The sequence below is a fragment of the Dunckerocampus dactyliophorus genome, chromosome 7, assembly GCF_027744805.1.
Source record: "Dunckerocampus dactyliophorus isolate RoL2022-P2 chromosome 7, RoL_Ddac_1.1, whole genome shotgun sequence".
NCBI lineage: Eukaryota > Metazoa > Chordata > Actinopteri > Syngnathiformes > Syngnathidae > Dunckerocampus > Dunckerocampus dactyliophorus.
Window position 1 is genome coordinate 6,310,465 of NC_072825.1, and position 15,492 is coordinate 6,325,956.

The 15,492-nt window shown below is 38.2% G+C and overlaps 1 protein-coding gene across 1 annotated transcript in view; it reads right to left on the minus strand.

The window, feature by feature from the left end:
* Positions 1-15,492, minus strand: part of grik3 (glutamate ionotropic receptor kainate type subunit 3) — a 114,177-nt gene that overhangs the window by 25,019 nt on the left and 73,666 nt on the right. The window contains exons 8-10 of the mRNA XM_054781267.1: positions 10,027-10,134; positions 4,073-4,186; positions 179-382 (exon numbers count right to left, since the gene is read on the minus strand). Coding sequence (XP_054637242.1) covers positions 179-382; positions 4,073-4,186; positions 10,027-10,134 — 426 coding nt within the window. The remainder of the gene's footprint in view (positions 1-178; positions 383-4,072; positions 4,187-10,026; positions 10,135-15,492) is intronic.

A 15,492-nucleotide genomic window follows, 5' to 3' on the forward strand; every position in this document is an offset into this window, starting at 1 on the left:
TCTGCTTGGGGTAAGTTGGGCAGTGACCAATGAGAGAACAGTATTACCTCGTACTTCAGCATTTTTCAATCAAACATGAGTTTAGTAATGTATTTAGTAATGTATTTAATGAAGTAATGAATTAGTAATGAATTTAGTATTTAGTAATGAATTAGGAATTTAGGAATCTACTACTTACGTGTTCTATGAGTTCCCGTATCATGCCATTCCACTGGCCCTTGTCGTCCTGAGAGCCGTACTTCCCGTCAGGCACCAGCCGAATCTCATAGGTGAAGCCCAGGATGGTGGCCAGCTCCTTCAGCAAGTCGATGCAGAAGCCTTCGAAGCGGTCGTTCCCGACCAGCGCCTTGTCAGATTTCTTAAGCATGACGTATGGCTCCTCCTGCACATCAAATGGGAAAAGCGATCGTTGAGGTCGGCCTTTTCAATTTGCTTCAGCACAGTGAAGCCTAATTGATGCAAAGGGATCTAAGTGGATGAAGGGTTGTTGCATTTAACAGGTAGAGACAGCGCATTAAAGTTCCATATTAGAATATGTAAAAGGCTGGCTTTTAATATTGATGGATTAGCAAATGTGGATAAAACTCTTTTACATTGCAAAAAGTGATGTTCTCCATATGCACTTACCGTGACACTGAGCTAACTAAGCCTTCTGTCACACTGCTATGCGTTGACCTATATAGCTGGTTCATTTTATGGTCAGGTAGCTGACACTATTTACTAGCCTGTAATATCCTGCCTGGCTGCTCATCATTTGGACTGTAAAAAACGAGCTTGATTAGGAACAGAATGCTGTGGTAAAATGGAACATGCCTACGACGACACTGCCTTCATCAGCCTGCTAAAGGACAGCGACCCGACTCTTTGCAGTGACTAAATCGGAATAACTTGTGAATGATTTCCTTAATTTAGTGTGCATTCAGGGGACCTGCAAATGTGTGCGCAAAGCCACCCGTGAAATATCTGTAATGGAATTATTGCATTCAGTAACTAAATATATGCAACTTACAAAGTGAGCTCAGAAGATGTGGTTAGTTCTCTGGTGAAGGTCAGGTTGTTTTTACACTGAAATCGGATAAATGTCACTTTGGCTGTTTACTTATATAATGAATGACATGTCTGGAACCTCATTTGAGAACTCATCTTAAAGTGGACGTTTTCGTAAACCGTAGCTTTAGAGTTTCCATCAAAATGCTGGCGTTGTCGGAAGTAGTAGTTTGTGCTGAAGACTCTACCAGGGCAATTTGGCGACCTGCGGGCCAAATTTGGCCCGGGAAATGATACCAGACAGGCCGGCGACTTCAATTGAAAACTTTGGAGAGAGTAACATTTTTGCAGCAGACACCTAAAAACAGTGGACCCTTAAGACATTGACACTGATTGGCTGTCATTGTGTTTGGGCGTGTTTAGCATAAACTGATGGGCTCCCGCTGCAGTTGGGAGGGCAAGGTGAGTAGCTTAGAAGAGATGCTAAAATGGTGGAGCACGTGATAGGTTCAATGAATGGGAAATTTACATTTCAGATTGCCCCAATGGCACCATTGATAAGGGTCGAGTGATATGCCTTCTTGGTAAAAAGGAGTTTGCTTACCATTCATATATATCAATATTTTGATGTGCCACAATAATGCAATGAATTTAAATGAAAGTACCTCAAAGTGAGGGCTTTTATCAGCAATATCTAGGTGAGATTTAAAAACATATGAATTAGATAAATTAATTACAGATCATAATAAATGTATCTATTTTTCATCTCGACAGCAATAATATATATTATTCATTATTCTTATTCTTATTATGGATTTTTTTGTATAGAATGATATCTATTTTTTTTAAGTGTTGTGTGTAGATGTTATTGTATGCAGTACTGATTTGATCGCTATTTGTTTGATCGCAGGATTACGCAAAACACAAAACTTAGTGTGATGGATGCACATACACTGAGCAAGAACCCATAAAACGTTGGTACAAATAAAAGTACTGATACAGAAATGAACAGAACAACAAATGCAATTAGAGATTTCAGAGTAAAACAACTTGGAAGTCAAGCAGGGTCACAGACAGTTTGTGCCTTTTCATTGAGTGGTAGAATAATCATTGTGCGTGTAGATGTTACTGTAGCATTTATTCCTTAAAATAAAATGCATAAAAAAGCTCAGGTTGGCATAGCAACCACCTTTATGTTACATTGTGCTATCAAAACCTAAACCCCCTCCAACCATGCAATTAGGGCGCTCTTTAAGATAAATACGTTATGAATACTTGATGACAATGTGTTTAGGGCGCCAGGCGCTCCACCACAAACTTTGCCCAAGTTGTCCAATTAACTTGATCAAAAAGTTTGCGTGTTGAGCGAAGTCATTACCATCTGTTTGGAGGCTTCCACTCCTTGCTATTCCCCCACGGTTTGGACTCAAATCAAAGTGTTTATACCAGTCGTCGCAGCATGGGTGTGCATGGCGGCGGCGTTGAGGAGGGGGAGGCGGGCCCGTGCGGAGACATTACAGGCAATGGAGTGCAAACAATTAATGTAAGGGGAGAAAACACATTAAGTTCCTTAATCTCTTCAACAAAGTTATCGCTATAAAGCTGTCAGACGTCTCGTTCACGCATCACTGCCGTCGGTTTGCCGCCGTGTCATTATGCAAAGAGGCGAGATTGATATTAAAGTTGAAGATTTTCCCCCCTACCCTGCAAATTGAAAGTAGGTTGTTTTACGACCTTGAACTAATGACTGTTGATATTGAAAATTCACTTTAAAAAATCGACTTTTTTATAATCCAACTTTCACAGCGCATTTCCTGTATATTTTCCTGAGATCTGTTGGAGTCAACACATTCGGCAGCTGATAGGCACTAATTGTGTTGTGCCTTGACCCTCGCTTGATGTAATTGCGGCGTTCGGGTCAGGCATAATGACAGTATTTATCATGCTAAGTAGATCTGTCCTAAAGAGGTTCGCTGAGAACATCTGTGTCAGCACCAACCAGGCATCCAGTCGCGTTCAGCAATCGTGGAAACAAAGATGCAAATGCGAAGCTAAGGGGAGGGATCGCTGTGTCCTTTTGGGCAGAACATGTTATTATGCATACTTTAAAAAAAGTACACCCAGCCCAAACTGTTTTTAACGTTATCGGGCATTAACGTATCAAATGAAAATGAAAAAGAGTTATTTTGTGTTGACGTCTTGGCCTGGTACGAATCTCAAGTACTATGATTAGAGGCATGTGGTGGAAAAATGTATAATTTACTGCCATAACTTAGGTCACATGTTATCTTACAAGTTATATGTATTATTGTTTTAAGTGTTTGTAGGGATTCATTTCTTACATCGCAACAGAATACTGGTAAATATCCAATGAAATATGAATCTGTTTTCTTAACAATGTGCTGGGGACACCGGTAGACGTGGCTAGCATTAGCATTACGCTAGGTGTTATCGATGCCGTGAAAACCCGACATTCTTACTGCCTACTTTTTTGAGAAATGTGTTTACAACATTATAGGCTCATATTAATGTATTTGCTGACTTAACATGCTCATCAGCTAATGCTAAAACAGATGAGTCATGAGGACATTTTGTTATTTTGGTGCTAGGTAAACCTGCTGTTAAGTGTACAGTAAATTCTGTAGATTTAGTATAAACACAATTACAAATATATTCCTCATTCATTTTAGATTGATGCAACATTTTTATGGTATAGCATTCAGTGTCATGCTCATTTTAACGACAATAAGTCAACTGAATGTTGTGTGTAGCTAACTACTGAAATACATCCAATCCACGAAGCTACTTCACTTGTAATGCTACATTTTCCAGCTACCTCGCCTCCCAAACCTACGGGAGATTTATGGGAAGCTATTTAAAAGGGAGGGCAACGGGAAAGTAGGACAAAATATGGTAGTTTCCCAGGGAAAACTATTGTAAATTACCAAGTATCTGTTTCGATACTTGTAATAATAACTTTTGTGCTACCTTGATAGAACCTCCAGGCCAACGAGGAACAGTTTCAGAGTGTCACTGACTAGTACAAGTGACATTTTGGATGGCGGGTCATACATTGTTGACTTACCAGGATGGTGGTGATCAGGAGGGAGCGGTTAGCCAGGGAATCAGTGATGTTCATCCCTTTTCGCTTGGTCACTTCTGTGATGTTGAGACCTCCCGACGCACTCCACTTCCCAACCTGCGCAAGAGCAAAAGCATGAGGCGGTGTGTCCTTGGCATGGACTGTGACCTCAGCTAGAACTAGCGGCTGGCATTAGCGGCAGGTTAAACGCACACACACCCGGCCCTCGGCATTATGTGATTACCTAGCACAGCGTATACGACTACACCATATTGGAAAGATGGGGGTAATTATGTAGTATCATATTCAGGAATAAGGGCTCACTGGGAAAAAAATATGACATTGGTAAACATTAGTGATTGTGTAATCGTTTGAAGTGCATGTTCCTAAGAAAGAAAGAAGTACAAACTAAATTAAACCGGGTCTGTTGTTGGTGTTCTTCCGCCATCGAACCCGAAGTGTTGCGTTTAGGTTTGTGTGTGAATTGTGACGCGTGCTTGTTGAAATGTTTTTTTCTTTCTCATAAGGTTATGACTTTTTTGTCGAACATACTGTATTTTTAGAACTTAACTGTTTTCTGTTCAACTCCGCGTGTCTTAATTCCCACAGCATTACAACACATACACTATAAATGAACTCACTTCAGGGCAATTAGCTGCTAAGATGACACTACAAATTCTTGAAAGGTTGTGACTTTTATGTCAGACTTTCATAACACGACGCCATTTTCCCAGCATGTTTGTTTTGTTGCTGTCATCGGACAAAAAGTGCATGTTTTCAGAATATTTTCAATTTAGTTTTGGCACGTTAAAACATTTTTTGTTATAATATTACAAATGTATTCTTTGTAATATTGTGAATTTAATTTCAAAATGTTTTGGTTTCTGTTTTGCAATATCACAAATTTATTCTTGTAACATTACCACTTTTTTCTAGGAAAAATGTCCTTTCACATATTAACTTCTTCTCATGTTATTGCGACTTTTTGTACTTTTTGTTCCTTATGTATTTATTACATTTAATTATGTGGTATTGTCGGACTTTATTTTCATATTATTTGACTAGAAAATATATTTTTCTAATGTTACTTACATTTTTTACATTCCCGTTACCATTACAAATTTATGTTTGCTGCTTTAAATTGTCAATAATTTGTTGTTTAAATAATAACTTATATAAAAAGTGGTGCAGCTATTTAGTTCCCTCGCTACATCACAGTTCACCTTTCACGGATTTGCTGTGTCGCAGAATTTTTGAAGTGCAATTTTGCATACTTTTTTTAACGTTTGAACGCAGATTGTGTTCTTCCTTGTGGTGTATGAGAGCAATTTATCGGTGCTCTGTTGTATGTGTCTGTTATTGTATTTACTACTGCTACCAGCAGAGGGTGTTGTATACTCATGTTGAAGACACCTCGTCTCAGAGCGTTCACCTGCCTGTACGAGCATATTAGCAACCCACAGTAGACAATAGCCGGCTTAATATAGAGCCACAACAGTCCTTATTGGCTAAGGGAGAACAATCAATCATTTTCCTTTATGTTGTCGTGAGCAAACTAGCTAACTGTGTGAGCTGCGTGCTAACTGCCAATGAACAACAGAAGAAGAAGAAGAAGAAGAAGAAGTAGCTAACTGGCTAAATGGATCTTTGGTTTAAGGAGTAGGACGAGGAGGAGGACGACGGCAGGAGCAATATGTTTTAACAAGGATACAAAAACACTACAGCCAAACAGCGGCAGGAAGAAGCACGGCCATAGGAGTGAAATACACGTGAGTCACTTCATCATTTATTGTGTCCAACCTAGTAGATTGATCATGGAAATTCAAATGAAATTTGAACATTGAGAGTGCTTGAAATGTGAGAAAATGTTCATGCTTGTCTGAGAAAAGTGTATAAAACAAATAAAAAATTCACCAATTTCACTTATTGCGGGCTATTTTGGGAACCTGTCCCCCTCGATAACCGAGGGAAGACTGGATATACAGTAAAAAAGCTTACATTGCCAGCTGCATTCGATTATTAATGACATTTCCCCTTGCCGTCTCAGTATTGTAAAAGTTATTCATAGATATAATCTGAAAAGCCCTCAGGCTAAAAAAAAAAAAAGGAAAAAGCTCTTAAACATATCATTAGCCCAAACAGTCCCGCTGCTGTCGCTAACAATCTACACTTGCAAGCCTCCTCCCACCCTTATCCAGCTGCCTGTCTCGCTACAAACGCTCGGCTTTTAATATTCACTAGAGTCCTTCCGCAGCGTCAGATGCGTTTAAAGACGCACGCTCCGCACAAAAATCATGAAAACATCCCGTTGACGTGCTCCCTGCGTAATCTGCCGTGATGCATCTGCTCTCAACGGAAAAGAACATTAGTTGCAGCTTGTCGCCACACTTATGCTAACTATTAGTTTGTTTCTGTTTGTCAATGGCACTTGAAAACCCAGTAACGTTGATGCCTAGCTTTCTGAAGAATGTGCACATATTAGCCTGACAACATTTTTGATGCAAATGATATCGGTGTGCAGCTAGCGTGCTAGTTAAATGTTTGCCTATTTAACCTTCGCTGTACACCGAATGCTTCATGGTTTGCAAAATTATTTATAATTAGGGCATGATTGACCAAAAAAGACCAATCACAAATTAGTTCTAAATGATTTGAGTAAAATCTGCAAATCCTGCAAGACGACGACACATGACACTCATGCTAGCATGACCTAAAAAGCAGATGAAAGTTGAAAAACAGTTGAAAAACATGGTCGCCATCAAGCACTTGTGAAGAGGCATGGAAGAGGGACCAAGCAACTTATTGCACATTAGTAAAAAGAAGAAGAGAAAAGTTGCAATCTCAAAAAATACATTTTTAATATTCGGAAAATAAAATCGCCACAGCAAAAAGAAAAGAACATACGGAAGAAGTCGTGGTGTCATGAGAATGAAATCGTAAAGTTGTGAGAAGGAAAGTTGTAATGTTACGAGAGTAACTAATATTACTCGGAAAAACATATTTTTTCTGAATAAAGTTCATCATCTTTGAAGAATTCGAAATGCTACAAGAAAACATTGCCAAAAAAGTCGAACAGAAAACAGCTTGTTGTAGGAACACATTCATTAAGTTGCACGATAACAGTCGCAATAAAGAAATTTAATAAAGTCGTCATTTTAATGAGTAAATGCTCTAAACACATTTTAGTCGCAATGTTATGAGAAAATCAAATAAAAAATGACCCTTATCATACACATAATAGCAGCGCTAACTAGCAAGCTAGCTATACAAACATTTCATCCATTCCCATCATTTTATGGTTTCTGAAATGTGTTCTAATTGTAGCGGTTGCAATTAGCGCAAGTCTTTTAACACGATTAGCTACAAAAAAAAGGCTGTATTCCAAAGTGGCTTGAAATCCGGTCCTGAGTGAAAAGCGCTGTAGGAACCCGATCAGAGCTGAAACTAATATTCAATTAGGAGGGATTAGTTGGGGGAAAAGTCCACATCCGAACAGGCTAAAGCCGATTCCACAGATGTACAAGATGGAAAAAGAAACCGACACAATGAGAAGATGCTAATGGACCGTCAAATAATTGCACGGCCTTTTTCTATTTAAACGACCGCACGCGAGATGCCGACAAGCGGGAGAAGAATGGCTTCAAAGCGGTCGTTTTTTTCTTTTTTTTTTCTCCAAGCCGCCGTCCTCCAACTTAGGGGTTACGAGATGAAAAGCTTCCACTATTATATCATCTTGAGCCTTTAGGGAGTACTTGAGGAAGTCATAATGGGACTTATCCCTATTTGATATATTCATAATGTATGAAAGCCCTCTGGTAGTGAGAGGCTGTTGTAGTCCAGAGGGTGCTTTGCCTTCTTGTGCGATAAAAGAAGACATACATTATCAACCTTTTATGTCTTTCCTCAGCGTTTCTTTTCTTTTTGTTTTGTGTTTATACAGCCCATTACCACCAAACTGCATTTTGGGCATCACCTCAAATTATCATTAAGAAGATGCGACGATTAACACACTAATGCAATCCAATCTGCTTTATGATCCACTCGCACTTGTAGGAACCGTCAGTTTAGTTCCTTGTTAGGGAGATAAATTATTCCGTCATCTTATTGCACACTAAGAGAGACAATTAACTGTTTCTGTCGTCGTACAAAACCTACCTTACCATTACCATTCCTGTAACTTTGACTGTTTTTTGTAATATTACAACTTTATTCTCATGTCTAGAAATGTGCTCGGTTTTGGAACGTCCCAGTTGGTTTTCGACAAATATTAACTCTGTTTTTTGTACACTGTCTCGGTTATATTGCGCGTAACAAACTAGTATGTTTGCCCTGTACTGTATCATTCCGCGAAATGGAATGCTGAAACAAAACACCGAATGCGTCGGTCACTAATTGTTCGTGCATTTTTTATTGTGTGAGTGCTAAATATCCTGCCATGGAAGAAAGTTGCGAGTGCCAGAAATTTGATAAAGAAGGCGAGAAACACAAGGAGTCAAAGTACAAATGAGGTGTCCCGGCCCCTAGTCCCTCACCGTCACCAACTAGAATCTTCCATCAAGGTAAAAGTGATGTTAAATGTTCAGTTATCCATTTTATTTGCCATTTATAGATATGTGGTATTGTTTTCTGCGTGTAAAAATGTATTTTTTGTCAATACTTTTGAGTGTCAGGAATGGATTCATTGGATTTACATTATTTTCAATTGGAAAAATTGCTTCAGTTTTCATACGTTTTGGTTTTTGTTGGACCTTTTGGAATGTCTTCATAACAAAAACAGAAATACCACAGTGGAACCTCGGTTAGCGTACATCCCGGTTAGCGTGTTTTTCAGGTAACATAGAAAATTGACATCAAGATTTTGCTTCTGTTTGTGTACAGGACAGGCCAAAAGCTTGGACACACCGCGCCTTCTTTATTTTTACTATTTACATTGTAGATTTTCAAACTATCCTACCTCAACCTATCTCAAAAGGTTGATGTCTGTGTTGATCTTGCTGCCACATCGCCGTCTTTGTCAACAATCACGTCACGTTAACCTTAATGAAGGTAAAAGTGACATTACATGTTTATTTATCTCAGTCATTCATCCTTTCTGTGTACTGTATATGCATTTAAAATAGTTTTCTCTGTGTAAAACTATATTGGTAAAACTATAAAAACGTGTTTTGTAATAACATTTTGGGCTTTCCGGAGCAGATTGATTGGAGTTACATTATTTTTTTAATGGAAAACTTGATTCGGTTAAAGTATGTTTCGGTTAGAGTCGGACCTTCTGGAACCAATTAATGACACAAACCCAGGCTACAAACACTAAAACACAAATATAAGACATACGGAGGATGCATTCAATGACGTTGTGATGACATGTAGTATTCTATACTGGTCACTGCGTGTTCGTAATGTCACTGTAAGGTTTGAATTATCTCACAACAGGCACAATAATCCCTAACACGTTGTGGCCGTAACCCACGGCAAACTAAAACTCAACTTTGAACCCCACTTCCTGCCCCGGAACACATTTACAGTAACACACATGTGTCTTATTTATGCCCTAAATGTCTTATTATCTCTTATTATGGCTACTATATTAGGTAATACGGAAGTAAAGACGAATATAGGGGTGTTAGCTCATGCCTAGAGGGCTCTAATAATGTTAAAAAAAAACATATTTAGAAGATCATTAACAGGTTTTCTATGCCATTACTACGAAAATATTCTATTTATAAATAAGGACTCCTACTTTGTGGAAATTACACTTTCTTTCCCTATTAAAAATGGTAATATGTGTCAAACACAAGAACGGAACAAACTATCAGTTGCTGAGACATATGTAAGAGTAAATACGCTCTGCTTATTCCTACTCCTTTTTAGGCTTATTAAATTATGCAAGTGATGTGCTTTAATGTAACTATGTTAGGCATGTTCACAATAAACTATATCATCATGATCACCATTACCTTTTCTAGTCCATCCTCCTTCAGGCTTATGATGTCCAGGTCGAAGTCAGTACGCAGGCCAGTTGTCTTGTTGAACGACAGCCTCCCAGTCAGCCCTTCCCAGTGAGACTGGAACATAATACGCAGTATGTACATATTTATATCCATAGCAAATTGTCTTGCATAAATTAATGGATCTGATAGTAATACAGTACATGACTCTTAATACAATATCGGATGAATACTATTGATTCCAACACAAGCAGTAGAATAACATCCGGTGAACGGTGAACGGTGAACATCCAGGGAGCGGACATAGAGTTGGTAGACAGCTACAAATTCCTGGGTGTTCACCTTAACAACAAGCTGGACTGGTCCGTCAACACCCACGCCCTCTACAAGAAGGGCCAGAGTCGCCTTCACCTGCTGAGGAGACTGAGGTCCTTTGGTGTGTGCAGGACTCTTTTACGGACCTTTTATGACTCTGTGGTGGCCTCAGCCATCTTCTATGCTGTGGGCTGCTGGAGAGGGGGCAGCACGGACAGGGACAGGAGCAGGATAAATAGACTGATCAGGCGAGCTAGCTCTGTCCTGGACGGTCCTCTGGACTCCGTGGAGGAAGTGGGGGAGAGAAGGATGTTGGCTAAGCTGACATCCATCATGAACAACACCTCTCACCCGCTACATGACACTGTTGTTTCCCTGAGCAGCTCCTTCAGCACCAGACTGTTACACCCACGGTGTAAGAAGGAGAGGTTCCGCAGGTCCTTCATACCGACCGCTGTCAGGCTCTACAACACCTGCACCACCTGAACCATGTTGTAGACACTATGCTTTCTTTACACTGTTCTCTTTACTTGTCTTGCTGCTGTAACAAGTAAATTTCCCCGCTGTGGGATAAATAAAGTACATACAATACAACATGGCAGAAGATGTAGCATAGCATTGTCACGCCAAAAAATTACAACATACAATATCAACGGCAATATTAATGTCAAACACATTTTTTGTTTTTCACTATATATGTTTGTATTTAGGTATTCATTGATGAAATACTGATATTACACATACAATTGATACACTCAAAATCCAGTATACTATTGAATACTGGTGACAAGATTTGCTCAGCATTGTCCCTCCAATGAGAAGGACCAAATGGTGGGATTTTTCGTTCCAAAAAACCCATAAAATATTAAGTATACATATAAATAAAAATTATATGTATATATTTAAAAAAAAGTATAATATGGCTGTCAAAATGCAATAATAACGAGTTAACGGAAATTCCCTTTAACGGCACCGTTTTTCTGACGAGCGATTCATGCGGTTCTGTAGTTGATGATGAGCCATAAGCAGGGACAAATATTGAGAAGAACTGGACAGCAAGAAAAGGATATTTTGAATGGTAAGTTTAGATTCAAAGCCCTGGCAGATGGCTCTCTCCACAAGACCAAAGTTATTTGTACCTACTTTTGCCGTGAGTTGAGTTGGCACCGAAGTACGTTGAGTCTCAGATGCCATTTGCTGGAAACTCTAGAGAAGGTGCTGGAGCACTGCAGGTATTTTTTATTCTCATTTATACAGTGCTACCTTGGCACGCGTGTCCCAACTATTGAGTGTTTTGATTTTTTTTTTAGATATGAGCTGTCTCTCTGCTGATTTTCAGCTGTGAGTTAAAATTTGGGTTACGAGCTGCTAGTTACTAGAAGGGAAATAGCTGAAGACGGCCATTTGGAGGGCTTGTGGCACCTGAGTATGTGGCGGAAGTGAGCGAGCACACACGTTCAGCCATCAATGATGTGGCAGTAAAAGCTCGTGAGGGAATTTATTAGTAATTTACTAGCGTTTTTTAGTTGTTGGGTGTTTTTGAAAACCTTTATTTGTGATGTTGGTCACAATTCTATTTTGTGACATTATTTGCTTGAAAGAATGATATTTGAGTGATGGACAATTTACCTTAACAATGTCTACTTATAGATTTTTTTATACATTGAGGTCCATTTTGTGTTGAGCTGTTTAAGAAAACAAAATGTTTAATAAACAAAAATCTGCATTTTATCCAGTCTCATATTGATAGGTGTTTTAAAACTAAACCTTAAAATGAACTTTCAAAGGTACATTTGTTATACATAAAAAAATATGTCTAACTGTGATTAATTGTGATTAATTGTGAGTTAACTATGGACAAAATGCAATTAATCGTGATTAAATATTTTAATCGATTGACGGCACATTGACTTTATATGATGTTTAACATGATATATTTGCTAGGTTTGAAGCTCTCTCTTATTAAATAGGGTCAAATAAAATAAATAAATAAAACATGTCAATAAAACATAAACAAATGTTTTCAGATTTACCTGATTCCTATTATATTATATATTATATATATATATATATATATATATATATATATTATTATTATTATTATTATTATTTTTATTATTATTATTATAGATATTTTCATACTCTTTCTCAATAAATGCATATCAATGCTCTTATTTGTAGTTTATGAAATACTGTGAATGATAAAAGTCAGCAGGACCCTTTTAGAATGTTGCAAAATGTCAAAAAACAAACAAACAAACAGCCAATAATCCCGGTTAAAATCTCTAACACAACAGAGACGATACCTATCCAACAATTAAAAGTTCACTTCAAGTCAAAACTTGTCTTTAACCGCGTGTATACATAAGAGGTACTGAGAATACCCTGATAACATCACATTGATATTTTAGAAATAGAAAGAACACGCCCACTCACATACAGTGAATTCAAACACACACACGACACTCAAAACGTACACAACAATGGAAAGCAGTCAAGCTGTGCCTCCGTGCTTGTTGTTAATTACATCTTACATCAGACACGCCACTAACGCCAAAGGACCGCAGAGTTAATTAACGAGCGTCTTTGGCTTGATTCCCCACGAGGTGGAAAAGCACATAACTGCCCTCTATTACTATTCCCCGATAAACGCAACCTCATAAGCAGCACACACACACTATTTATTGTAACCTGCACACCCTCCCGAGCTTAGCATTCTTATGCTCTTTTTACTTTAGTTTGGAATTGCATCTTTTCTGATGCTATGCCAACATTCCAATCTGTCATTTCCTGTCAAAACAGATGTATAGAGCCTCACTGGGATATTGTAATCACTTCTTTCTCCTGTATCATGCCTTTCCTTAAACTTCTTTCCTTAAAGCCAGTCTAGTTGTCAGTATTACTCTAAGTAGAAGCCATCCGGCCTCCTGCCCACAGAGGTAGGCAACATGTTCAAAGTCGCCAACGCCTCGGCCGCATCCAAATCCGAATATGACCTTCAGAAAATGTCTGACGTCGTAGCGTAAATCAGTGTTTTTTACAACCCGGACACCCCAGCGTTGTCCTCAGACGCACGTTGTTGTAAGGACAACACCGTAATAATATTTCATTGGCTTTCGTCTTGATCACCAAAGGCCGTTACGATGGCTTCCTGTTAGAAGACAGTAAAGCTCCTAAGTATTTTGGGAAAGGGATGCTTGGCAATGTCATGGGAAGGACAGACGTGAGGGTGTTCTGCAGACAAACGAGGAAGGATTTCTAATACAGTTTGGCGACCACGATCCTTCAACAGGGCCAAAACAGAAGTACATAAAAAAGTCAATTCAATCCTCAAGGCACTCAAAACCTTCACAATATTGAATGCACTCTTTTCAAAAGAGCCTCTAAAGTACTCAAAGGACAAACAAGAATGGGGCCGTGTAAAATATACTTGTATGCTTGCTTGCATATAACATTTTCTCTATCTTTTTCTCTTCTTAACTGTAGCAGTACCTATAAAACACCACTAGCTGACCATATCAGCCTGCAAACACTTCCTGTTTCTTCTCAATTATTGTCAGTCTTCAAAGGCTGAGTAGTTTCCATTTGTTTCTGATTTCATTCAGTTGTATCGAACAATGGTTAACTTCCCGTCATACATTACCTCCGCAGTTCATGAGAGTTTTGAAGATGCCGACAGTTTAAGCTGGGAACAAATGTATTAATTCTGTCGTATCTTAAAAGCTTTACTTCACCAAATGAATAAAGTCAGAAAATCATGAATAATGCATTTAAGTCATAAATCATGTGATAAAGTCATATATTAATATAAAGAACCAAGGACTTAAAGTTGGTATTATTTGCGGATGATACCACTGCCTTTCATTCTGGGGAAAGCACACAAGAAGTAATTAAAAAGGTCAAGGATGAAATGGTCATCTTAAAGACAGGCTTTGATAAAAACAGATTATCCTTGAAGTTAAGTAAAACTAAAATAATTCTATTTGCAAATAGCAGAAAGGACACGTACGATCAAATACAAATAGACGGAATGCATATTGAAAGAGTGAAAGAAAATACATTTCTGGGGATCAGAATAGACGAAAAAATGAGTTGGAAATCTCGTATCAAAAATATACAACAAAAGATGGCGAGAAATACTTAAATATTGAACAAAACAAAATTTGTTCTTGATCAAAAATCACTCCACACTTTTCACTGTTGTTTGGTATTACCATATCTAACTTATTGTGTGGAGATATGGGGCAATAATTATAAACGCAAACTTCACTCACTCAATGTACAGCAAACAAGATCGGTGAGGATAATTCATAATGCCGCGTATAGCGAACATACAAACCCTTTATTTTTTAAATCAGGTATCAAAATTAGCTGATTTAGTAAATTTTCAAATTGCTAAAATAATGCATTAAGTTAACAATAACTTGCCATGGTAGTATTTATCTATGCGAGAGGAGAAATATGACCTTAGAGGAAAATTAAACCTAAAACACTCAACAATGTACCGAGACGAGCAAAATCAAAAAACAATACAAGCAGTTGATGTCTGCTAAATATGACATGGCAGAAGAGTCTTGATTATTATATTTATTGTTCTGTCATGCTCGTTTTTATTGTTTATTATTTATTTATTATTACACTCATTATGATATGAACTAATATTTTTTCAATGGAATACAGGAAGTGAATAATATGTACTGCACAAGATGTGGAACGGATGGGGGGCAGAATTAAATAAGCTCTGCTTTTTCCTCCTCCTTTTGGACACATGGAGCTATGAATTATGGGATGTATTCTATTGTAACCTGCATGCATGTTCAAATAAAATTAAAACAAACCAAACCTTAGAAATAGTCAAAGATGTTCTGCATGGTACTGTTCTTAAGGATCTACTGCAAAAAAGCTCGTCAAAGATCATCTATATGACAGGAAGATTCTGCTGGTCTATTCCACAGGCTCTACTGCAAATTGTGAGTCAAAGATCCACTATATCAACGGAGTACTCTTCTGTTTTGAGAAATCTGCCACTGTTTTTCGGAATCAACTGCAAAAGTGTGGGTCAAAGACCCTCTATATAACAGGAGCGCTCTGCTTTTTTAATGCGAATCAAACATTTTTTATTGATCTACTGCAAAAAAGGTAGGTCCTCTATATTACAGA